This window comes from Rana temporaria, chromosome 1 (assembly GCF_905171775.1).
Source record: "Rana temporaria chromosome 1, aRanTem1.1, whole genome shotgun sequence".
In the NCBI taxonomy this organism is placed as follows: domain Eukaryota; kingdom Metazoa; phylum Chordata; class Amphibia; order Anura; family Ranidae; genus Rana; species Rana temporaria.
This window is the reverse complement of record NC_053489.1, coordinates 220,711,172-220,736,758: the sequence shown is the minus strand read 5'-3', so window position 1 is coordinate 220,736,758 and position 25,587 is coordinate 220,711,172. Positions and strand designations below refer to the sequence as shown.

Below are 25,587 nucleotides of genomic sequence, written 5' to 3'. Positions count from 1 at the left end.
TCCATAAAGATCCATATGTGGTGTTTTGCACATTGTTGCACTTTTCTTGCTATTTATTTACTAGGCTAATACCATTTATTTAATTTTGATCTTTTATAATTCATACAGCATTGACATTCATACAGCATCAACACATTGCCTGCCCCGTTTCCATACCTTTGGCTACAAGACATAAGGGGAGGTGTTCAGTAATCTAGGGCAATGCAGTAGGAGCGGAACCCAGGGAGGCCTGATAACACTGCTAGGGATTTTAGTGCAGCAGGGGCAGTGTTTGCAGCTCAAACAGGAGCACACTGGATTTCTGGTGAAATCATCAGGTATTTTTCGATACTAACAGCGTTTTTAAAGAGGTAAACCATGGGGAAATGTGTTTGTATTGAAAAGATGTAGTGCTTTTTTAGCACAGAGATCAGTAGCTCAAGCTCAATTTTACACAAACACACACGAATGAAAGCCATAACTATTGCTAAGAATGAGGCTTTAAACTAGACTCAACCCAAAAGTACACAAGCATCGGCTGTGCTAATCCATAGTGCCTTGAAAATCCTGTGTTATATATTAATACGCTGATTTGTAAAATGATTATATAGCTAACAAAATAATCTAAAACACGGTTTAAACCGTATACACCTCTTTTTTTTACTCTGGATCCGGACATTGCAGAGCACGTACCTCAGTTGTCATATGCCCACTGTGCACATATATTAGATATGGTGGGCCTGGCTGATGAAAAATGCCAACATTTTCCTCTGCTATACATAGCCACCTACTCCAGAAGAAAGTATTCCTTTGCATGTAGCTGATGAAACATGCTGACAAAGGAAATCACCCTAGTCTGCATCTAAAAATGCATATTTTTCAAATATGTAAATTGAAATAACTCATTTCATAGTAGTCTTTGAGTACAGTTAATACTTTCCCTCCCATCTTCACTTTTCAGTGTAAATTATGATTTAGCATTGGTATTCACCAAACATTATTCAGGATAGCGTGCCTCCTTGTTTATTTTAATCTACAGTGCCACCATTTTGGCTTACTTAAAATGTATGTTCTTACCTGTAGCCAAGGGTGTTCCAAGGCTTCCCTTGTTGTCAGTCTCTTCTCTGGGTCAACAACTAACAGTTTCTTCACAAGATCTAGAGCTTAAAAAATATATTGTCTGTAAGGGGTTTGAGTTATACCATGGATTAAATCAATGCGAAATTAAGAAACCAATGAATCAAATCTACAAACCAGTAGGAATGTTTGAAATGATACTGACATAGCCCACATTATTTCACTATGGAAACACTGTGTAGAGGCTGGGGTACCCATGTTCATCTTCAAATCACCCCGCTATGCTTCCCTGTCATTTAATTGTCAACTGAATTAGTCTCTACTGCACACTGAAGTTATGGTGTTTAAAAGTTTGATGATAGGGGTGGTACAGTGCCAGGAAGAAGCAGGGTTTAATCTAGACCCATCCAGAAATCTAATTTTCATGTACATTATGGACCTAGAATTAGGAAGGTGCCACAGGAAACAATCTGAAGACTAAGACACAGGTACTTGCAGGTAGAATTTTTTGCCCTTCAGGCCTCGTACACACCCGAGAATCTCGTCAGAAAAAAACCGTCGTTTTCCCTGACGAGATTCTTGGCAAGAAACTCTTGCCGCCGGAGTGTACCAACTTTTATTTCAAAAGAACCGCGGTTCTCTTTAAAGGAAAGAATGCAGTGACGTCATCGCGCATGACGAGCATGCGCTTGTCACATTCGATGCCGTCGCCGCCATCTTGCTTCACGCTACCTATGCCGTGGAAGCTACCGTCCATGCGTCAAAGTCATTTGGAGCATGCGCGGGTTTCCACGGTGACAAGTATACACACTCTTGGGTTTCTCGTCGGGAAACAGGCCCGACAAGAATCTCAAAAAAAAAAAAAAGAAAGCAGGTTCTCTTTATTTCTCGTTGAGATTCTGGCCAGATTTCCAGACGAGAAACCTGAATGCCTCGTACACACGAACGGGAATCTCGGCAAGAAGCAGTTTTCTTGCTGGTTTTTGCCGAGAAACCCGGTCGTGTGTACGAGGCCTTAGTATTGTTTTACTGAGAAAAAGTTTAGGCAAGGTTAGGCTTAATTTAAAGTGGTTGTAAACCTCAAACATTAAAATTGAACAAAGCATATCCCTCTATAGTGTGTACTTGTCTCAATTAAGAGCATTAAGTGTAATTTCTGTCTGCTGCTTCATTCCTCTGCGATCAGCATGAGTCACTTCTGACAAGTTTTCCCTGACACCAAGAGAAAAATAGCAACAGGGGAAGGAGCTCCAGCAAATTGGCAGCCTTAGATCCATTCCTGTGAGATGTGTGAAGGGGGTGTTTTTCTTCCCTCCAGATAGCTATCAGAGCTCTCCTCACTGAGCTCTGCAGAGTGTCATTTCAGCTCTCCACCCACTTTTTTTCTGAATTCTCAGCCAAGCTTTAAAGAGGAAGCAAACCCTCTCCTAAAAAACAAACACAAAAAAAAAACCTGCAAGACAAAGGCATAATGAGCTAGTATGCATATAGATCATTATGAATTACTTTCCTGCGAACGAAGCCCCCGCAGCGGTTCTCAGACACCTCCTTTGTCACCGCCATGATACCCGGAGTGACTTCCGAGTATCGCTGCTCCAGCGATGTGACTGGCCAGAGCAGCGATGATGTCACTCCCGCGCATGTGCGTGGGAGCCTCCACTAACGGCATGATCGCCGTTAGTAGCGGCACGCTCAGTGCGCCGTTGTTTACGGCGCATGCGCCGTAGACATCGGTGTAGGCTTTCTTGGAAATATTTCCTTAACCATGTAGGTTAAGGAGATATTTCTAGCACCTACAGGTAAGCCTTAATCTAGGCTTACCTGTAGGTCAAAGTGGTGTGTAAAGCCCTGTACACACGATCAGTTTGTCCGATGAAAACAGACCGATGTACTGTTTATCGGTTTGTTTTTCATCGGTGAAAAAAAATAGAACATGTTTTAAATTTTTCCTATGGATAAAAAAAAGTCCATCGTTTAAAATCCACGCATGCTCAGAATCAATGGAAAATTATTCATTTTGTTTCAATAAATCGCCTATCAGAGTGCGGCAGTCCAGGAACATTTATTTTTTCCATGCTCAGAATCAAGTCGACGCATGCTCGGAAGCATTGAATTTCATTTTTTTCAGCATGTCGTCACCGCGTTTTGGCATGGTCGGATTTTTGACTGATGGTGTGTAGGCAAGACGGATATCTGACGAAAAAATCCATCGGACTAGATTCTATCAGATATCCGATTGTGTGTACGAGGCTTTAGGGTTTACAACCACTTGCAGCACTTTGAATGGATGCAAAGAACAAAGGACAGATAAAACAGATACAACTTATGTATGAGGATTTGTTTCATATCTGTGTATCACATGAGGCCATTCACTTCACTGGGGATATCTAAGGGTTTACAACCACTTTATTGGAGCCAGGGAATATAAAGCTTCATTTATCTCAGCAGATAAGGTTCAAAATGGTTAGGCACCAGCTTTAACTTTGCGGCACAGATTTGTGACCAAACTGAGATTTTAGGTCCTGACATTTAAAAGTTGACTGTGCATGTGAGATTCTAAAAGCTAGTACATTGGCACAGTCATTCATTTCCATACCTGTTTGTGATACATTCTGCCAAGCACCAGAAATAAATGTGTAATGTCCTCCTGTGATCTGATCTTTAAGTGGCATTTTATTATGGTTCTCCGAAAATGGTGGGTATCCACTAAGGCTACAATACAAAAATATAAGGGAGAACATAAATCACATCTGTCAACTGTTATTAGTCATTACTATGCAACAATAAAAAAAATGAAATATAACATCTCATTTGTTTCTACATTCAAATAATGAATAAGCCACAACATACTTACCATACAAAAAGAATGACTCCTAAACTCCAGAAATCCACTGCACTACTGTATCCAGCTGTGCCAGCTGTGTTTAGCACTTCAGGAGCTAAATAGGTAGGGGTTCCACATAGTGTCTTCATTAATAAGGTTTCGCCAAGAATTTTGGACTGGCCAAAGTCTGTGATCTGTAGAATAGCAGTAATATATACTATAACAGGACACTAAAAGACAATAATTTCAACCTTAAGTTAACTCAATGCAGCTATAAAGGATACAAATCAGTGCAGCTCTGTAATCATTAATACATCATTACATTTTATTTTTATTCTTTTTTTAAATTTAAGCGGTGTAAGTACCTCACTATGACCTAGTATCAGTCTCTTACAATCCAGTTCTGGAGTATGAAAGAAAGAAGCAGTAAAAACAGCAAATAATTTCTTCTGCTGACAAGAAGCATGGTGATTGAAAATTCTCATTGTCCAATCACAGGCTATGGTGGGTACTGGACAACCTGGGCTAAGAGAGTGGGTTAAACTCTGCTGGTCATCAGAGGACAGTGGGGGGGGAGCCGGTTTTGCTTCTTTTAACCACTTGGCTAGTTCGGTGAGGGCATCATATAATGTCCTCGGAGATCAGATTGAGTGAATCCTCCCAGTCAGTTCAGATAGCGTCACCAACTGACAGCTTAAGCATACCTGTCATGCAGTGTGGTGACTGGATCCCCGATGGTTCGTTTGGGCCTCCTGGATAACCTCTAATTCTAGGTTCTTCCCGAGCCGATACCCATCGCACAGCTCCCAGCCTAGGATCCTCTCAGCAGAAGGTTGGGACCCAGCAAGCCGCTGGGGCCCCTCTCAATGTCAGGGCGAGGCTCCGCATGGTGCTCAACCTCGGTGAAGTAGGCCACGGTGGCGGATCCCGCACCTGGAACTCAGGCCCCACACAGAACAGAACAACTAATGACGGTTGCCACAGGTATACCCCCCCTCCCCCAGCATGCCCAATGAGGGAAACACTCCTCTGATTGGCTGCTGGGAAAAGCGAGTCTGTCAGAACCCCTCTAGCGCCAACTGTCGCCCAGGGGTGGTAACGCACCCCTGGAGCGCAGACTGACCACACAGGACAGTCCTGAAATGACAAAAGCCTAAATTTCAATGAATTGTGAATGGGAGTAAACTAACCCTCCCATTCCCCACTAACTTTAGCGTAGTGCCCATACTGAAAGTAAGGGGGCGCTACATATAATTGCCCAATTTTTGGTCAAAATATTAAAGATGAGCTTGCACTGACAAAAAAATTTCAAGCCTTAAAAATTGTGTGCACCCATGGAAGCAGAGAAACTACCCAAAAGAGGCCATGTTTTAAAAGCCTTTAGAGCTTGTCAATATAAAGTTATCCATGAATGATGGTCTTAGAATTATTGCTTTCACTCCAGCATCGGTGGCGAAACCAAATACATGTGGCACAGTTGCCCCCAACATGTGGTTTTAGGTTTGTATGTGTCTGTACATGCGGGTCTTACCAATTTTTCTTTTTAGTGATTTTATTAAATTCACTTTCTTAAAAACGTTTTTACTTAAGGAGGAACTTTGGTCATTTATACAAAAATGAAAAGTCCAGTAATGTAGCTGCTGACTTAACAAAAAGAAAACATGAGCGCAGGATTCTCATTAGCATGACAGTATACATTTATTAAAATAAAAAAATAGCACACTTATGCTGAATTGCAATAATTTTAGCTGTGAGTGATAGGAATCACCAAGATGGATACAAAGCAAGGCTGTGAGCAGGAACAGCAGGCTTCATATCCCCTGGCCAGCATCACAGGGACATGCTCCGACATCTTTAAATAGACAGCCAATAAACTGCATTGGGTGACTATCTAATGACCTAATGTGCTGGTGGAAATGCGAATGAGGATCGCACGCTCTCGTTTTGTTGTTGTTTTGAGCTGCCTTGCATCATTCCAGATCTTCTCTGGAAGTTGTAGGACCCTTTTAGATGCCCCTTGATCATCCTTCTGATTGGAATGATATTTATTGATGCTACTGACATTGGGCATTGAAAGCTGGGACTTGTAGTCCTGGTTGGTGGATTTACTCTGACCTTAAAATAAACAGGAACAGTCCAGAAGTCCTGCGCTGTCATCACCCAGGCCTGTTTGTCAGTCTTTGGTTCACGTGCCCACATCTTGCTTGTCGGAAGCCGGCTCTGAGTTCACAGTTGGCTCCCCACTGTGTATTTGCGAGATGCACTGCGCTTTATAAATGGTCCTGCCGTCTCCTGGCACATGTGACATGTCCCAAGAGGTTGCGGGCGGGGAGCAACTTTCGCTCTTCTCGCAAGAACAGTAATAAAACCCTGGAAGCATCAGAAGGCTTTCTCGGCAGAAAGAGCCACTAAAAAATATAATCAGCGAAAGGTATCTGAGATGCAGCCAGTGTCTCCGACATGCTAAACTCTGATTTAGGAGGCAAAAAGGTTCTTGCAGAGAAATGAAGAGGCATTTTCATAATTATCTGTCCGAAATGTGAGCATCAAAGTAAAGTTATGACCTTATCAGATATCTGAAGCTCACAGAAAAAAAAGTACAGAAAATGTTGGCCTTTGGGGTAATAGATAAATCTAACAGGCAGTGGTCAAGTCCCATAGTGCTTATTTCATTTCTTAGGTGGATGAGTTGATAAAAGATTGTAGATTGAACAGGACACTACAAATGGTACAAGGAAAAAACTTGCTTGGACTGTTCCTGTCCCATGCATCTATATTATATAATAATAATCGTTTTTTTTTTTAAATCGATTAATCGACTAATTTCGATTAATTATAACGCACATACAGATCCAACTACTTTTAGCTGATCTCCTTGCAGGCTGATTCCCAGTGCAGCTACCAACCACTGGAAATATGGATAGCAGGATACATAAAAACACACAAAGGCAGCGCTCGATGGGAATAGCATTAAAACTTTTATAGTCTTCAAGTAGGTAACCAAATAAATATTGCACTGGAGATAAAATCGATGTAGCTACATAAACTGTAAAAATGGTGCGAGTAATACCAAACGGTACCAAAAGCAGTCATAAAAACATGTAGCCAAGTATGATACTGGTTTAAAAATGTGTACAATGATACCACTTCTGAATCCAGATGAGGAGAGGTTAACATCAGTCCGTCGGCATGTAGATGTCCCATAAAGGGAACTATCACAACTCCCAGTGGATGGTTGTAGAATCCCAGGTTGATAGAGGGAAGTGATAGGGGGAAGTGATAGAGGGAAGTGATAGAGGGAAGTGTAACAGCCCTTGCGTGTGGCAGATAGTAAGGTCCCGCCGGCATGCAGATATGAAGGCACAGCAAAGGAGCCCTTCAGATGGACACGGCAGGCCCCGCCAGTGTCCGTGACGTTACTGGATCTCAGACGGAACTCCATGAAGGCCCAGAAGCCGGCAGAGAGGCGAGTACCAATCAAAAGAATTTTAAATCGATCAAAAAGATTTTGATCGATCAAAAAAATTAAAGATTCATCGATTAATAAAAAGTTAATTTGCACAGCCCTAATATATATATATATATATATATATATATATATATATATATATATATATATATATATATATATATATCTGTATATAATGCTTCTTGCACACTACAGCTGAACTACAACAGTGTCTTAAATAATTAAAGGACTGACAAATTAGACCACAGAATTCCTTGCATAAATACAGATTCAGATTACTGATGACCAAAAGTTTTACACAGCTTGGAGGTCTGCTATACTCAAACATAGCCAGAATACAAAAACATAAGCAGGCTGGCCATGCCCCCTGTACATACTGAAACTTAAAGTGGTACAAAACGTTTTCTATCAATATTTTTAATTCTTGTTCTTTTTTTTTTTTTTTAATGGTAGATTTATTTTAACAGTGAGAGACAGAAGAAATATATCCAGAAAAATGCATTTCGAAAAAGTTATAAATTGATTTGCATTTTATTCTTCAATTCGTTTGTTTATTAGATTTTTGTTAGCAAAACAATTGTAAACAATTGATACATCAGCCTGCATGGCTATTGATCAGAGAGTAAAAAAATTTACAATCATGGAAAAGTACCGTATTTATCGCGGTATAACGCGCTCCCGCGTATACCGCGCACCCCTAAAGTTGCCCTCAAACCTGTGGAAAAAAAGTTTTTTTTGTACTTACAGTTTTGGTGTCTTGCGCAGCGTCCATCGGCGGCCTCGTCGGGTCCGGCGTCCTTCTGCGGCTTCGGGTGTCCTCTTCGTCGGGTCCGGCGTCCTTCTGCGGCTTCGGGTGTCCTCTTCGTCGGGTCCGGCGTCCTTCTGCGGCTTCGGGTGTCCTCTTCGTCGGGTCTGGCGTCCTTCTGCGGCGTCCTCCCCGCTTGTTTCCCGCGCCGAGTTTGAATACTGCGCCGACATATACAGAGCGCAGTACACTCGTGTATTGTCGGCAACTCTCGCGCTGACGTCCTGTACTTTCAGGATGTGAGCGCGGAAGGAGCCAAGACTGCCCGACTATACCCGAGTGTACTGCGCTCGGTATATGTCGGCGCAGTATTCAAAACTCGGCGCAGGAAAGCGGGTATCGGCGTATACCGCGCACCCACGATTTTCAGGGCAAAAAAAATTGCGGTATACGCCGATAAATACGGTAAGTCAGTTGTCATTGTTACCATATCGTAAGCTAAAACACAGCATTATGCATTTAAACACTTTCAGCTTGGAGTAAAAGGCAATGCCTCTGTGTCTACCAGTGTTTCTCTTCGCTAATAATCTCGGGTCCAAAACTTCCCAAAATATTGTAAATGTCCGAGTGACCCGATAGGCTTGGCTCCTAAACCTGAGTAGGCAACAACATCCCCATCGTGGGATCAAGCTGTAGGTGTGTAGTGTCACTCGCGGAGCACGAAACCCTAAGTCACTACGCCCTAGATTCTTTCTTCATCGATGACCAAGAATCTCCAGCTCAGAACAGTAGAACTGCGGACATGTATAGCCTAGAGGAGTCTACAGTATATATTAGTTCAAAACTATGCTTTTTATAAACTTGTAATCAACTAATCAACTGGGTTAGTCTTCTGCCTCTTGAGAGGGGGGATACAAGTAGCCCCCCCCCGTTCCTAGGCAGACTGTTGACTAATAAGAAAAGAGGAAAGTAAGTAGAGGCAGGGAGTTTGAGGTATCCCTGAGAAAAAAAGAGAGAGAGAGAAGGGGAGAGGAAAAAGGGAAGAAGTGGGAGTCCAGGGGTGTCTTAAACAGCATTTGCGGGACCTGGGCCGAGGCATATGCTACTATAACTTGCCCAGGGCTCCCATATGGCGTCAAATTTTGCAAGTTTATCCTGCAGTTTAGCAACTATTTGTTCTTGTGATATGATCCATGATATTTTCCTTTTTGCTGCTAAAAATGATATAGAAGGTTTTTCCATGCCCCTTCTAGCATAATCTTGGCTCCCAGGAGAATGGAGAAGACCAGTGCCTGCATGTGTTTGGGAATCTTTGTTACTTTGTGATTCAAGAGGGCCATTATGAGATTTTTCGAGATTGCAGCCCTCGTTATTTTCCTCAACATGCAGAAGACCTTATTCCAGTTTGACCTGATTTGAGGACAGGACCACCAGATATGGAACATTGAGCCCACCATATAACATCCTCTAAAGCATAAGGGGGGAAGTGTCTGAGTAGATCATGGCCAATCGAGAAGGGAAGTAATACCAACTAGTCAACAGTTTAACATTAGCTTAAATTAAAGATACATTCAGTATACCTTTATAACAACGCTGGAAAACCCGAAACCATTCATTTTGGTTCCAAGTATGCCCTGTGTCTAGCTCCCAAGCCTGGGCATAGGCATGCAAGTCGTCTCTACGTACCAGGGAGGAATAGATCATCGAGATACCTCCCTTCTGATCCATGATATTGGAGCACCATTGTTCATAAGGTGTGGCCTTAGGGAGTTCAGTCTTATCTGACCAGATAGAATTGAGGAAATGCCTAATTTGGGAGAATCAGAATTTTTCTGAAATGGCCATTTCCAGTTTACTTAAACAACATCCCAGTGAAATCGGTTCCATTGAATTAAAGAAATGTCCTATGCGAAAAGGGCCTTTGTCCAGCCACCAGCGAAAGGCTTGAATATTAATGCTAGAAGGGAATGATGGGTTGTGAAAGATGTGTGCAGGAAACGAAGGAGTGTTGTTTGTGTAGTGCATTGCATAGTGCTACCGAGTGAGAGTAGAGGGTTTAGATTTTGGAGATAATTAAGGGTATTTAAGGGAACTGCCTGCCTTTTCATTGTGACCCAATCAGGTTTAGGTCCCCTGGAGTATACTATTGATATTTAGGCTAATTGGGCTGCCTGGTAGTACCACCAAAAGGTTAGGAAGACCTAAACCACCTTGTGTTTTCATATGAAAAAGGGCCTCTTTGGTGCATCTATAGCCTTTGTTCCCCCAGACGAAGCAAATTATTTGTGACTGGACATCCAAGAGAAGTTTTTTCCTAATGGGTATTGAGAGGGACCTGAATAAATATAACAAGCGTGGTAATAAGGTCATTTTGACAACATTGATTCTGCCCAGCCCGGATAGACTACACTTCTACCACCATGCCAAGTTCTCGCCACATTTATGAAATATAGGAGGGTAATTGGCTGTGTATAGCTTGCTTATATTTTGCGTCAACTTAATGCCCAGGTAGGGGATTGAGTCCGAGGCCCAAGTGAAAGGAAAGTTGTTTGAGTTGGTCCACCACCACAGGGTGAATCAGAAGCGATTAAGGCAACCGATTTGGCAGTGTTTACTTTCAGACCAGATACTATGCCAAATACCCAGAATACTTTGTAGACATTAGGAGTGGATGTTAACGGGGAGGTGAGAAATAGGAGCAGGTCATCAGTGAACAACCCACATGTGTGTTCCTGAGTTCCGCAGAGGACTCCTTTAATATCAGGATTAGTTCTAATCGCAAAAGCCAGAGTTTCAATTGCAATGGGGAAAATTTATGGAGAAAGGTAGCACCCCTGTCCGGTTCCTTTTCGAATGTCAGGAGATTCGGAATATCTCGCTGTCGAGTAGAGAGAGTGAATAATACCCCTAAAAGTTGGGACCGAAACCCCATCTCTTGAGGATCTCAAAAATATATGGCCAGGAAACTGAGTCGTAAGCTTTTTATAAATCAACAGGGAGAGGAGAAAACCCTTCTGAGGAGGACCTCCATCCCATTGGGAGTAAAGCAATGAATCAATATCACTCGCTCTCCTGATTTGGTCTAGGCACTGTCTCCCGGGATGAAGCCCGTCTGGTCTTTATGGACGTATTTTACGATAAAACCAGATAAGTCTGGATGCTAAGATTTTTGTCAAAATTTTAAGATCGTTGTTGATCAGAGAAATCGGTCTATAGTTACCGATTTCACTTGAATCTTTCCCTGATTTGGGCATAACAGAAATATAAGCGGTATTGAGGTCTCTACCCAAGGGGGCTCCACCCCTGAACGAATTAACAAACTGAGCCATATAGGAGGATAAACAGGGTCCAATCTTTCAATAGTAGCCGGCTGAAAATCCATCCAGTCCTGGAGAAGTACCTAATTTAAGCGACTTAATTGTCTCCATTACTTCCTCAGAGGAGAAGGGTTTCTCCAATAGGTCTCTGTGGTTCTGAGCAATTATAGGTATAGGAAGGTCATTAAGAAAAGAGTCCAAGTTTTTGGAAGCAGTTGGGAGGGTCATCACCGTATGATTTGGAATAAAACCCTAGAAAGGCGTCCATAATCTTATGCAGGTTCTGGGTCAGAACCCCAGCTGGAGTGCATATTTTTGGGAAAGCTACAGTTTAGGAGCAAGTTTGGTTGCTAGCTTAAAACCCATCTTATCTTTTTGAGAGTAAGGTTGGTTCGGACAACGTCTAGTTGGGCTAGGGATGTGGGTTTGTGTTTGCGAGTCTTGGCTAGGAAGCGGAATTCGTCCATGAGCCTTTATGTGTCAGCTCTACGTTCACGTTTCAGCTTGGAGGCGATCTGTATGAGCTTGCCCGTCATCATCGATTTGTGTGCTGCCCATAGAGTTGCGGGCGGCACTGAATCATTATCATTGTCAAGAAAGTACTCCGTCAGGGCCTTTTCTAGTATTGTACATTGTATCAGGTCGCTCAGAAAGGATTCATTAACCACTTAAAGACCACAGGTGTTTTTCAGATTTGGTGTTTGCAAGACTAAAACATTTTTTTCTGCTAGAAAATTACTTAAAACCCCCAAACATTATATATTTTTTTTTTTCTAACACCCTAGAGAATAAAATGGCGGTCATTGCAATACTTTTTGTCACACCGTATTTGCGCAGCAGTCTTACAAGCGCACTTTTTTTGGAAAAAATTCACTTTTTTGAATTAAAAAATAAGACAACAATAAATTTGGCCCAATTTTTTTATATATTGTGAAAGATAATGTTACGCCGAGTAAAATGATACCCAACATGTCACGCTTTAAAATTGCGCCCGCTCGTGGCATGGCGTCAAACTTTTACCCTTAAAAATCTAGATAGGCGACGTTTAAAAAATTCTATAAGTTGCATTTTTTGAGCTACAGAGTAGCTCTAGGGCTATAATTATTGCTCTCGCTCTAACGATCGCGGCGATACCTCACTTGTATGATTTGAACACCGTTTTCATATGCGGGCGCTACTTGCGTATGCGTTCGCTTCTGCGCGCGAGCTCGTCAGGACGGGGCGCTTTAAAAAAATTTTTTTTTTGTTTTCTCATTTAATTTTATTGATTTTATTATTTTTTACACTAAAATATAAAAAAAAAAAAAAATGATCACTTTTATTCCTATTACAAGGAATGTAAACATCCCTTGTAATAGAAAAAAGCATGACAGGTCCTCTTAAATATGAGATCTGGGGTCAAAAAGACCTCAGATCTCATATTTAGGCTTAAATGCAAAAAAAAAAAAAAAAAAAGGAAAATTTGTCATTTAAAAAAATGACAGAAAAAAAATTGTCTCTTTAAGAGGCTGGGCGGGACTGACGTTTTGACGTCACTTCCGCCCAGCAGAGCTATGAGGACGGGTGGGGGCCATCTTGCCCTCACTCAAGTCCTCACACACAAGGCGGCAGCATCGGATCTCCTCCGCCGCTACCGACGGCTCCGGTAAGCGGCGGAGGGCGCGGAAAAGCGGCGGGAGGGGGGGGGGGGCCCTCTCCCGCCACCGATAACGGCGATCTCGCGGCGAATCCGCCGCGGAGACCGCCGTTATCGTTTACCGGACTGCCCACTGAAAACATGGATATCTCAGTTGTGGCAGCAGCTGCTGCCGTTACTGAGATATCCATGTTTAAAAAGAGGACGTATATATACAGTGGGTGGTCCTTAAGTGGTTAAAGGGGTTGTAAAGGTTTGTCTTTTATTTTCTAAATAGGTTCCTTTAAGCTAGTGCATTGTTGGTTCACTAACCCTTTTCTTCCAATTCTCTTCTAAATTTGAATTTCTCACTTCCCGTTTCTCCTCAGTAAGCTTTCCACCATCATCCGAGCGGTGGAAAGTCATTTAGAACAGCTTACTGAACACCTTACTGAGGAGGAACAGGAAGTGAGAAATTCAGAAAAAGGAAAACAAAGAAAAAAAACATTTAGAAGGGAAATTAAAGGAAAAGGTAAGTGAACCAACAATGCACTAGCTTAAAGGAACCTATTTAGAAAAAAGAAAAAAAAACCCTTTACAACCCATTTAAGTTGCCATTTGAAGGGGCCCCCCTGCTCCCGATGACCTTTGGGCAAGTAACATCAACATTGAGTGGTCTGATAGGGGTGTATCCTTGACTTTGGACGTCAGTGCCATCGGTATAGAGGAAGGCTGCAAGAAAAATGTGGTCAATTCTGGCATGAGTATTGTGCAGTGCAAAGAAGAGCGTATAGTCCTTATGGGGATTAAGTTCCCCCTGGATATCTACCAGTCCCGCCAATTGCAATAACTGGGCAATTTTATTGCTTTAATGTAAGTATTAGCGATTCAAAAAACTTTGCTTGGTCCTTGTTTGTGGTGTAGCAAGAGATAAACGTATAAGTCTCACAATCTATGGTATCCACTGCCAGGATAGAGTGTTGATTGGAAGCAGGGCTGGTGCAAGGATTTTTGACACCCTAGGCAAAACCAAATTTTGCTGCCTCACCCATTCTCCACCCTGACCCCACCCCCTTTGTCCTGCCCATGTATACCCCACCTTTTTAATGAAGTGCCAATCAAATGCAGCCCTCTAGCGCCCATCAAATTCAGCCTCACCAGCGCCCATCAATGAATGTTTGCTTGTTTCCATTCATTCGGAAGTTGGGACACAGATACAGTCATCCGCTGCGCCTCTGACACTATGTGTGAACGGAGCAGCGGCTGCCTGCTGATGCTGAGACTTAGTTGCTTGCTGCAGAGAGAAGAGAGTAGGAACACCAGTGGCCTGGTGCCCTAGGCAGCAGCAGTGCACCCTAGGCGGCTGCCTAGTTTTGCTAGTGGTAGCACGGGCCCTGATTGGGAAAAGTTTGTGTTTACCGAAGCAGATGGCTACTCCTTGTTTTGTTTTCCGCTTTTGCTAAAAAGAATTGTGTGAAGTGCTGATGTATAAACGTGAGATTATATAAAATGGGAACGTATGTTTCTTGAAGTAGTAGTATGTCAGCTATCATGGTGTGGTAAAGTTGGAACATTTTTCGACATTTGATCAGCGAGTTAAGTCACTGTGTGTTATGGGATACAATTTTTAAGGTGGGATTGGGAGATTTAGATTTTGCCATGGATCAGAGGTCAAAGTAACTAGATGATATATTACAACTCACCCAATGCAGAAGTACCTGCGAACCTCGTGGCAAATCCATGTCACATCTCTCCAGAGCAGATCAAATGGTAACTCCTGGAGAATCTAAAGCACAACAAAGTAGGGAAAGAAAAAAGAGAAGGGGGAAGGAAGAGAGGTTAAAGTGAGGAGACAAACAAAAGACAGATGGAGCAGGCTATAAACCCCTAACCCCACTCGGGATAGGAAAGGACCAGTCAATTCCCACCCCATAATCTGAGAAATTCGAAGAACCCTAAACATGGGATCCTCAGACTCTGGGAGGCAAATAAGCTTTCCTCAGAGAGTAATGGAGGCGCACTGCAACCGCAACGGTCCCCCTGCTAAACATAAATGTCACAGCCTCTGCCCCTCCTTGTCCCTTACACCCCAGAGAGCTGTCCCCTTTGCTGTGATCGTTTGGAGTGTGGTTGTATTCCACTGTTTGTGTCTTTCTGCCTTGGAAGAAACTTATATTATGGGATGGATGTTCATGTGGAGGGAGGGGGGACTCCTCCAGTATCCCCCCTGCTGATAAGCTTGAATACACCTGACCTGAATAGTTTAACCAACCCTGATTCCAAGGGTGGGGGGACGTGTCTCTGAGGCATTTATCTGTTGTAACATGTTCTGGGATAGGGGCAGTTGTATGGTTTGCCATCCTGGCTCCTGCTTTCTACATTGCCAGTCCTGCAGCCTCTATTATGTGAGTGGATTATCCCTGGCTGTGTGCCATCCTGGGAGTTAGATGGCGTCGCCCCTTCTGGTCCAATTCCTTCCGCCAGGAGACCCCGTGAAAACACGGGAACCCCCCTGAGAAGATCCAGAACCGCAGAGGGAACCCCCTCCCCAAGTCCCCCAGCATCGGGTTAAGGCAACAAAAGAAAACTAGCAGTCAACATATTCCTTGAAATATAAATGGAAGCCTGGGATGCCCATTGTGGATGTGGCAATCTAATGCCGAATGATCAAAGATAGGAATCATGGCGAAGAGACTACAATACATCTCTGTAAATAAACATGTTTATGCAAGTTAAGAATACATAGCAAAACTATAGGGCTTCATAATAAGCCCTCCCCCCCCCCCCCGGGAGGCTCCCAAAAGACTGTCCCTCTAGTTGCGGAAGAGGAACATAATTTGTTTGAAGAGCATGCATTCCCTGGGAATCAATTCAGGGAGAAAAGATTCCAGTTTCTGGCAGTCTAACCCAAGTGACATCCTATCGGCGGTTGAGACCCCTTTGAATGTTGCGTAAGTCAGTCAGGTTTGAGGGGACTAGCAGGCGGTGGGCGCTTTGATGAAGCGGAGTGTCCTTTGCTGTGTGAACCCGGTTGAAGTTCCAGCGTCATCAGGCCCAGGTGAAGAAAAAGGAATAAATGACGAAAAGCTGAAGCCTTTATTGCGATAAGAAACGTTTCAAAACTTTAAGGAGTGGTTTAAATGATCTCCGTTTTTGAAGTATAGGGTGAAAGATCCACAAAGATTTGTATTAAATGGCCCTGGGTGGTGAGATTATCAGCTGCTTGAGACCTTTTCATCACTTCATCATCAGAAATAAGGTTTAACAATAATGTCCCTGGGAAGACCATCAGACCACTGTGGGGTCTGCAAAGCTCTATAAGCCCTGTCCAGTTCCAGGCGGTGTTCTGGAATATCTGGAATGAGGTCCTTAATAAGGGCTCAGACCGCTGGCTGGACTTCTTTCACTGATTCCGGGATACCTCTGATCCTAAAGTTATACCGTCTGGATCTGTTTTCAAGGTCATCGATTTTGGATAAAGTAGTCTCTAATTGATCTTATACATCTGGAATTCTGGCAGAATTTAGGAGAATCCGGGCTACAGATTGATCAGCTTTCTTTTCAATTAGCTCAAACCTTGTGCCCAGTTGTTGGAAGTCGGCATGAATTGATAAGGGTTATCTGGGCAGCATTTTGTGCTAGGCCTCTGGACAGCATATTGGAAATAGCTGCCATCGTGGAGGGGAAGTCAGTAGGGGTGAGAGGGCAGATGTAAGCTTCACTATTACATGCATTTTTGCAGGCCAGGGGGTCACTCATAGGAGTCATGAGAAGACCTTCTACTGATCTCCCCATCAGGGACTCAGTGGAGGCTGGAGAGGGTGTCATCATGTGGGCGAGACTCACTGTGCCCTGTGGATTCTGGAGGGCTGTGTCTTAATCCGCTATGGAATCCTCTGCTGTCGTCTCTCTGCCTTGAGCAGCTGCGGCCGCCATTTTGGAATGGCTGCGGGGGCCTGTAATGGAGTTCAGCTGGCGTGAGACATCTCTCCTGGCCGAGCTCGCAGTCATCAGTTGTTCCTGGGATGTTCCCCACTCAATTGCCGGGAAGCGGTCCGTGGAGGAGCGCACTGTAAGCTGCAGCGGAGAATAAGGGACCAGAGCAGTGCAGAGCTTCAGTAAATCGTGGCCATCTTGGAAGCTACCGTGTATGCGCCTCGCTTATTTTAAATTTTTTTGCTACTAGCCTTAGCAAATGGGAAAGTATTATTATGATTAGAATTTTTTTTGATTTTTCAGTTGCTTCCTAGTTACTGGCCTATGCCAAAATAATGTCATACATCTCATTAATCTTAATAGGATTTTTGTTTTCCTTTCATCTATAGGAGGGCATTAAGTGCTATGTGAACCATCTGCCCTTCTACAGTGTGGATATTTTTCAAAGTGATTCCTCAACAAAATAAAGTAGAGAGACATGAATGGATGGGCGAGTTTGCTTTGAATATTAAAAATGATTTAGCCACTTGCTTACAGGGCACGTAAACACCCTTACCGCCCAAGCCAATTTTCAGCGCTGTCACTCTGAATGACAATTGCACGGTCATGCAAGACTGTACCCAAATTAAAAAAAAAATTCTCCCCACGCTGTCAGTGGGAGGGGGGAAAAAACCCTGATTGCGTTCTTCTGCTTACATCACATGATCAGCTGTCATTGGCTGACAGCTGATCACGTTGTAAGGGCCTGAGATAAGTAAGTATTGAACAAGTCACCATTTTTCTAGATAAATATATTTCTAAAAGTACTATTGACATGAAATTTTCACCACATGTTGGTAACACAGGGAAAAAGTATAGAATACGCCAACGAAAATTCATTTAATACTTTGTTGGTAGTGACAGCTTCAAGATGCCTCCTGTATGGAGAAACTAGTCACATGCATTGCTCAGGTGTGATTTTGCCCCATTTTTACATACCAACAGTCTTTGAATCTTAAAGGTTCTGTGGGCCTATTCTATGAACTCTGGGCCAGATTCATGTAGAAATCCGGCGGCGTAACGTATCCCATTTACGTTACACCGCCGCAAGTTTTCAGCGTAAGTGATTGATTCACAAAGCACTTGCCTGTAAACTTGCGGCGGCGTAGCGTAAAGCCGTCTGGCGCAAGCCCGCCTAATTCAAATGGGGCGTGTATCATTTAAATTAGGCGCGTTCCCGCGCCGAACGTACTGCACATGCTCCGTTTTGAAATTTCCCGCTGTGCTTTGCGCGAAATGACGTCGCCCCGACGTAATGTTTTGAACGGCGACGTGCGTTACGTACTTTCGTATTCCCGGACGACTTACGCAAAAAAAAATTGAAATTCGACGTGGGAACGACGGCCATACTTTAACATGGGCTGTCTAATTTTACACCACCTAAATAGCAATCGCAACTTTACGACGGGAAAAGCCGACTACCGACGACGTAAGAGAATGCGACGAACGCGTGTACCTTCGTGGATCGGCGTAAACAGCTAATTAGCAAACCCAACGCGGGAAAACGACGCAGACTCCACCCAGCGGGCGCCGAAGTATTGCATCCTAAGATCCGAAGGCGTACGAAGCCGTACGCCTGTCGGATCTTAGCCAAATGCCGTCGTATCTTTGTTTGTGAATTCAAAATAAAGATACAACGCGGCAAATTTGAAAGTACGCCGGAGTATCAGCAGATACTCGGGCATACTTTTTCTGTGAATCTGGCCCTCTGAGCTTTAGTTCTTTCCATAGGATTCAAGTAAGGGGATTGGCTGGGCCATTCCAGAAGCTTTGTTTGCTTTCTTTGAAACCATTTGATAGTTTCCTTGGCTTTGTGTTTGGTGAAATGTCCACCCTTCATTTTCATCATCCTGGTAGATGGCAGCAGGTTTTTATCAAGAATGTGTTCTTTCCATGCATCCTTCCTTCACAAATATGAAGTTTGCCAGTACTGTATGCTGAAAAACAGCCCCACACCATGATGTTCCCACCTCCAAACATTGTGTGCATTATGGCATCCAAAGAGTTCAATTTTGGTCTCAGTTTTTCACAGACTTGTCTAAATGTTGTGCAGCAAACTTTAAACGAGCTTCAGCAATGTAGTATTGATGAGTGTGCATACACACCATGGGGGTTAAGTACATTACTTATTGTTTTATTTGAAAAAATTGTACCTGCGAATTCCAGTCTTTCTGAAGCTCTCCACAAGTGTTCCTTGGCTCTTGGACAATTCTTCTGATAATTGTTTTTACTCCTCTGCAGAAATCTTGCGAAGAGCACCTGGTTGTGGCCTGTTTATGGCGAAATTATGTTTTTCCCACTTCCCGATTATGGCCCCAAAAGTGTTTACTGGAACAATCAGAAGTTTAGAAATCCTTCTGTAACCAATGTCATCAGTATTTTTGCAACCTACCTGACTGTACTTACAGTACTGTTATGAATACAGTACTTCACTATTGGTCCCCTTTCTTTTATTCTGAATCTGGTGGACATCCCGAATTTTATCTGAGAACCAAGTTGAGGAGTTTCAATGTTGGATTCTTACAACCCACCATTCCATATCAAGTGTGTTTGACCTCCAGACTGAAAAGCTGGGGGTCCATGAATTTCTGCGAGTAGGGATCCATGAGGGGTGTGCGTCACATGACAGCATGAGCTCTTTTGGAGCACGTCAGCACTTTTTAGAAGTTTATTTTATTTGCAGGTGATTAGCACGTTGTGTACAGCAGCTACAATCTTTTCGTATATATTTACTTTTTATTTTTTTCAACAGTGCAAGTTTATCTATTTATTGTTTCACACCTAAACCTTTGCACAGTACTGTATATCAGTATATAATGACGGATTATGTATCTGTGCAAACACATGGAATATGGAATTACAAGTATCAGAATAGTCTTGCATGTTTGCAAAACCTAAAGTATCAAATCAGCTGCCGAGCCGATCTGTGACACTAACCATTCATAAATGTTGCACAGGTTTTCCCTGTTGTACAGAAATAGCAATAGCAATTGAACACTGTATGCTTCTCACAGTGTGCATTAGATGCTGCAGCAAGTCAGATAGAGCCTGCCTCATACCCTGGCTGGAGAATGCCCAGCATTATCTAGCTCTTTCATTCCTAGCATGACTGTCCCTGGCCTGCCCCTTTCATTCACTGGATTTCAGTGAGAAGCTTGATATTACATTTGGGTGTTATTGAGGCAAATGATCTTGCAAATTCAGTCTGCCTGAGAATACCCAATTCTCCAGGCTGACGTGCAGCCATTTTAATATTCGCATAACTCCTCCCAAAAGCCAGCCCACCGTTTGTATCAGGGCTGAGGGATCTGGAGAGTAGTATCAAGGAAGGGTTAAGTCATGCTTTCAGGAATGTAGAGTACCCTGCTGGCATCTCGCAAAAGGCATGATCTGCCTGCATTAGACCCAGTGATAATGTTGAGTCTAAAATAAGGTATGTAATAAAATCAAAACTATTAGCATGTAGATGAGGGGGAAAGGAGAAACTAGGTAGTGCAAAATATAAGCAAATTAAACTTAAAGCGGGGGTTAACCCGTACATAACACTTTTTACCCTTAGCTTCATGCTCATTTTGTCTAGGGGAATTGGCTAGTTGTTTTAAAATATGAGCTGTACTTACCGTTTACGAGATGCATCTTCTCCGCCGCTTCCGGGTATCGGCTGCGGGACTGGGCGTTCCTATTTTGATTGACAGTCTTCCGATGGTCGCATCCATCGCGTCACGATTTTCCGAAAGAAGCCGAACGTCGGTGCGCAGGCGCAGTATAGAGCCGCGCCGACGTTCGGCTTCTTTCGGCTACTAGTGACGCGATGGATGCGACCGTCGGAAGCCTCTCGGAAGACTGTCAATCAAGAAGGAACGCCCGCTCCCGAAGACCCATACGCGGAAGCGACGGAGAAGATGCATCTCGAAAACGGTAAGTACAGCTCATATTTTAAAACAACTAGCCGATTCCCCTAGACAAAAACGAGCATCCATCTAGCATCCATCTAAGGGGAAAAATTGTTTTATGGGTGAACTCCCACTTTAAGCTTTAAAGGGGTTGTAAAGGTTCCTTTTTTTATTTCCTAAACATTTCCTTTAAGCTAGTGCATTGTTGGTTCACTTACCTTTTCCTTCCATTTCCCTTCTATATGTTTTTTTTTCTTTGTTTTCTTTGTCTGAATTTCTCACTTCCTGTTCCTCCTCAGTAAGGTGTTCAGTAAGCTGTTCTAAATGACTTTCCACCGCTCGGATGATGGTGGAAAGCTTACTGAGGACAAACAGGAAGTGAGAAATTCAAACAAAGAAAAAAAACATTTAGAAGGGAAATCGAAGGAAAAGGTAAGTGAACCAACAATGCACTAGCTTAAAGCAACCAATTTAGAAAATAAAAGACGAACCTTTACAACCCCTTTAAGCACTTTTAGGTAGATTCAGGTACATTGGAATATCTTTAGGGCGGCGTAGCCTAGCCTGTTTAGGCTACACCGCCGTAAATTAGCTAAGGTAGTAGTGATTTTTAACCTACTTACCTGCTAATCTACGGTGGCGTAGCCTCAAACGAGCGGGCGTAAGGGGCGCCTAATTCAAATTGGTTGGAGGGGGGCGTGTTGTATGGAAATAAGGCTTGACCTCACGTTTTTTGAAGTTTTCTGCTACTGCGCATGCGCCGGGCGCCTACATTTCCCAGTGCGCATTGTGGCTTAGTACGCCGTACGGGCCTATTGATTTTGACGTGGACGTAAACGACGTAACCCCGATTGGCGGACGACTTACGCAAACGACGTAAAAAATTCGAACCTCGCGGCGGGAACGGCGGCCATACTTTAACATTGTTATTCCACCTCATAGGTGGATTAACTTTAGGCCGCCTAAGGCCTTACGGAAACAACATAATTCGACTGCGGCGGGCTGGCGTACGTTCGGGAATCGGCGTACAAGCTCATATACATAATCTACGCCGGCCGCAATGGAAGCGCCACCTAGCGGCCATCCGAAAAATTGCAAGCTAAGATAGAACAGCGCAAGCCGTCCTATCTTAGCTTTGTTTAAGCGTATCTCTGTTTGAGCATACGCTTAAACATACGGCGGCGTAGATTCGGAGTTAGGTCGGCTTATCTACTGATAAGCCGGCCTAACTCTTTGTGAATCTACCTATTTGAGTGGCAGTGAAGTACACCATGGCCTGAACATAGAAAACTGAAGGTGTTTGCCAGATTTTATGTATTACTGTGTCTCTGTGGGAGAGGACTGAAAACCAACTGACTGGTTGCAATGAACATAAACTTTATTTTTCTTCTACCTTCTAATTTACCAGAGGAAATATGGTTAATAATGCTCACCTTTATACAGCATTCTTCATTTGTGGAGGATAGCAGCACATTTTCAAGCTTTAGATCCCTATGTATGACTCCGTTGTCATGAAGGTACTAAAAAATAAGACATTATTATTATTATTATTTTTTAGGTACTTAAATAGCGCCGTAAATTTACGCAGCACTTTACATATACAATGTACATTCACATCAGTCCCTACCATCAAGGAGCTTACAACCCAAGGTCCCTAACTCACATTCATATACTAGGGCCAATTTAGGCGGAAGCCATATAACCTACCAGCATGTCTTTGGAGTGTGGGAGGAAACCGAGACATGTTAAACTTTCTACTATGCAAAAAGGTTTCTGTATATGTAGAAAGGACAAAACACATATACAGCCCTCTGTATACATATACAGAGGGCTTTCACACTGAGGTGATGCGCTGGCAAGACGTTAAAAAATGCCCTGCAAGCAGCATCTTTGGAGCGCTGCGTATACCGCTCCTGCCCATTGAAATGAATGAATTGCGAATGGTTTTAACCCTTTTTCGGCCGCTAGTGGGGGTTAAAAGCACCCCGTTAACGGCCGAATACCTTAGCAAATACTACACTAAAGCGCCTCTAAAAATAGCGCTGCTTTACCGCCGACACTGCCCCAGTGTGAAAGGGCTATTATGATTAACAATTATACTGGATACTTGATAATATGAAAACAAAAAGGATGAACGTATGACCAGGGTGAGAATTTATCATAACAAAAATGCTTTATCAGACTGACAGCTCAAAAAAAAAATATATCGATCTTCAGAGCTTTTTTTCCCACCATGGTTTCCAAATCATTCAGAAAGAATGCGGACTGTATTGTCCAATATACAAAGGAGTCACTACAGACATAGATATTTTAATCTGTGTATGAGTAACATTCATAAAAAAAAAAAGAAGGAAAGCAAAATGTGAAAATTGCATTGAAAACTCCTTTTTAGGCAAACACAGTAAGTATTCTCTAGCACTGAACAGCTTACTGTAACGTCAGTCTTTTTTCTCCAGGCTAGAACATATTACAGGTCTTAAACATAAATGAGGCAAAATATGTAACCACTGCAACCTCTCCATTTTACAATTGGCTGTCTGAAAAAAATGCTGCATGGTAATTCTATTTCAAGCCTTACTTTGGAGATTTCACCATATATGAATGATTAACATGGCAGAACAGGAAGTTACTTCTGTGTGGCTTTTAAGTGCTATGAAATGTCAAACGAGATTTATGGCTGTGTATATAATGCAGAAAAATAATGTCATCGGCTTAGACCTGTAGTAAAACATTGTTGTGATGTGCTCAAGTTTTATAAATGACCTTTGTTTTGAAATAAACAATTTAAAATTAAAATCACTGGGTTGATTAGTTTTGCATTGGGGGGGTTAATTTTTATTTTATTTTTAGAGAGAGAGTATCAAATCTTTTCTGGAAAAATGTATTTATTTTTTGAGAGCGCCTATTGAGCCTTTTCTGGAATTATTTTTAATTAAATATTTTTTTTAGTGAGTAGATCTAGTCTTTTCTGGAATATTTAAATCAGTCTTTCTCAAACTTTTAACCCCAGAGGAACCCTTAATTGTGTTTTGAAGTCTCAGGGAACCCCTGCTAAAATCTATTTATTGGGGGAAATGGAAGAATATCCCTTACAGTGGTGGTTACAATGCCATCCCTACTGACAGCTAAAGATCTTTGATATTAGGTCTAGCTCTGCTACATGGAGTTGCCAGATGTGAGGTCAATCACCCATCGCTTAAAAGAACCCCTTGCAACCTCTGGAGAAACCCTAGTTGAGAATGACTGGTTAAAGGGATTGTTGAACTAAATACAAGTTTAACATACAGTATGTTTTTACATTGGGTATGTGTAACCTGCTGTGCTCTTTATTGGGCTGTTTTGGCTTAACCAGACTTTGCCCAAATCGAGCAGCTAAAACACTGTCAGTTGAAACTGGACATGCTAAGGAAGACAGCAGGACACAACAGAGAACAAAAAAAAAATGACACAAGCTAAAATGATCAGAATCTGGTTCTTGCAATTATTAACATTTGATAATGGACAATCCAGTGCTAGCCATCAGTGAAGGACCCAATATTTTAGGTCTCTCTCTAGTTGAGGACTATCTAAATAAACTAAAACTTGTTAGTTTATAAAGACAGTCACATGATCCTCAGATCTAATGTTATCCTGTGTCCATTGGCAGCTTACATCTGTGTGTCCTACCTATATGACATGTGTGTGTGTAACGGCCCTGTGCTCCTGAGGAGTATGTCCGCTGTATGACCTTCCCTTGCCTGGTACCAGCGCGATTCAAGATCCCTCAACTCACCCAGTCAATTGTCTAAACAGCAGTGCATATTATTTTATTTTTTTATTTTTACTTCTCTCCACCTAAAAGATCTGTTTGCTGTTTAACGGAGTTGTACAGTTTATAGGTGACATTAAAGGCGGAAAAATGTGTGTTTTAAAAATGGCTGCACAAATATTGTGTAACACAAAAAATTGCAACAGCCACCATTTTAACCTACAGGGGCTTTGCTTTCAAAATAAATAGAGTTGTAGAGCTGCTGAGATCACTTGTACAGAAAAGCCCATCCCTTGCTGATAAATTTGGTACCGGGATGATGGCTGCAGTCACTTCAACCTGAGGATAAATCCTAAAGGGTTGAAGTGGTTAAACAAACATTTATATTCCTATTATTATATCAAGCTGATCCATTTTACATGCATATCCAAAATGATTAAAAAAAATATATACATTCCTTTTAAATACACTGAAGATTAAGACACTGAGAAATTAGAAAAAATAAAGTGACCATCGCTTTTTAAAAGTTACACATAAATAAATTCTGCTTATCTTCTGGCATTTTTTTTTCTTTTCTAGGTAAATCAGTTTAGTAGCTAAAGCATAAAACAAGTTTACTGTAATACATTGTAACACTTTTGCATCCTCTAGTTTGGCTGTACTTTTCCTGTGGATCAGTTCCTTCTGCACTCCTGTGACCCGTTTTCAGCAGACAGCGGGCTGAAGCGTCACTGAGCCGGTCCAGGCTTGAGCAAGATCGCGGCAAAGAACTAGGGATCTGCCCACATGCCAGGACCGGCACCCAGCTCAGCCTCTCAGAGAGCTGCTGAGAGCCTGAGCCGGCCGCTCCTGCCCCCTCCACAGCTCACTGTTCCAGTGACCGACTCTCCACTCGGGGAGCTACGAGAACTGAGCGGTCAGTGCTTTTTGATCGCTCAGTTCTCA

General features: G+C 42.7%; 1 protein-coding gene across 2 annotated transcripts in view; it reads right to left on the bottom strand.

Moving 5' to 3' along the window:
• The window catches only part of CHEK2 (checkpoint kinase 2), a 63,576-nt gene that overhangs the window by 8,655 nt on the left and 29,334 nt on the right, over positions 1–25,587 (bottom strand). For both annotated transcript variants that reach the window (XM_040350728.1, XM_040350719.1), the window contains exons 10-13: positions 22,328–22,414; positions 3,911–4,074; positions 3,653–3,768; positions 1,057–1,142 (exon numbers count right to left, since the gene is read on the bottom strand). In XM_040350728.1, the coding sequence (XP_040206662.1) occupies positions 1,057–1,142; positions 3,653–3,768; positions 3,911–4,074; positions 22,328–22,414 (453 nt within the window). The remainder of the gene's footprint in view (positions 1–1,056; positions 1,143–3,652; positions 3,769–3,910; positions 4,075–22,327; positions 22,415–25,587) is intronic.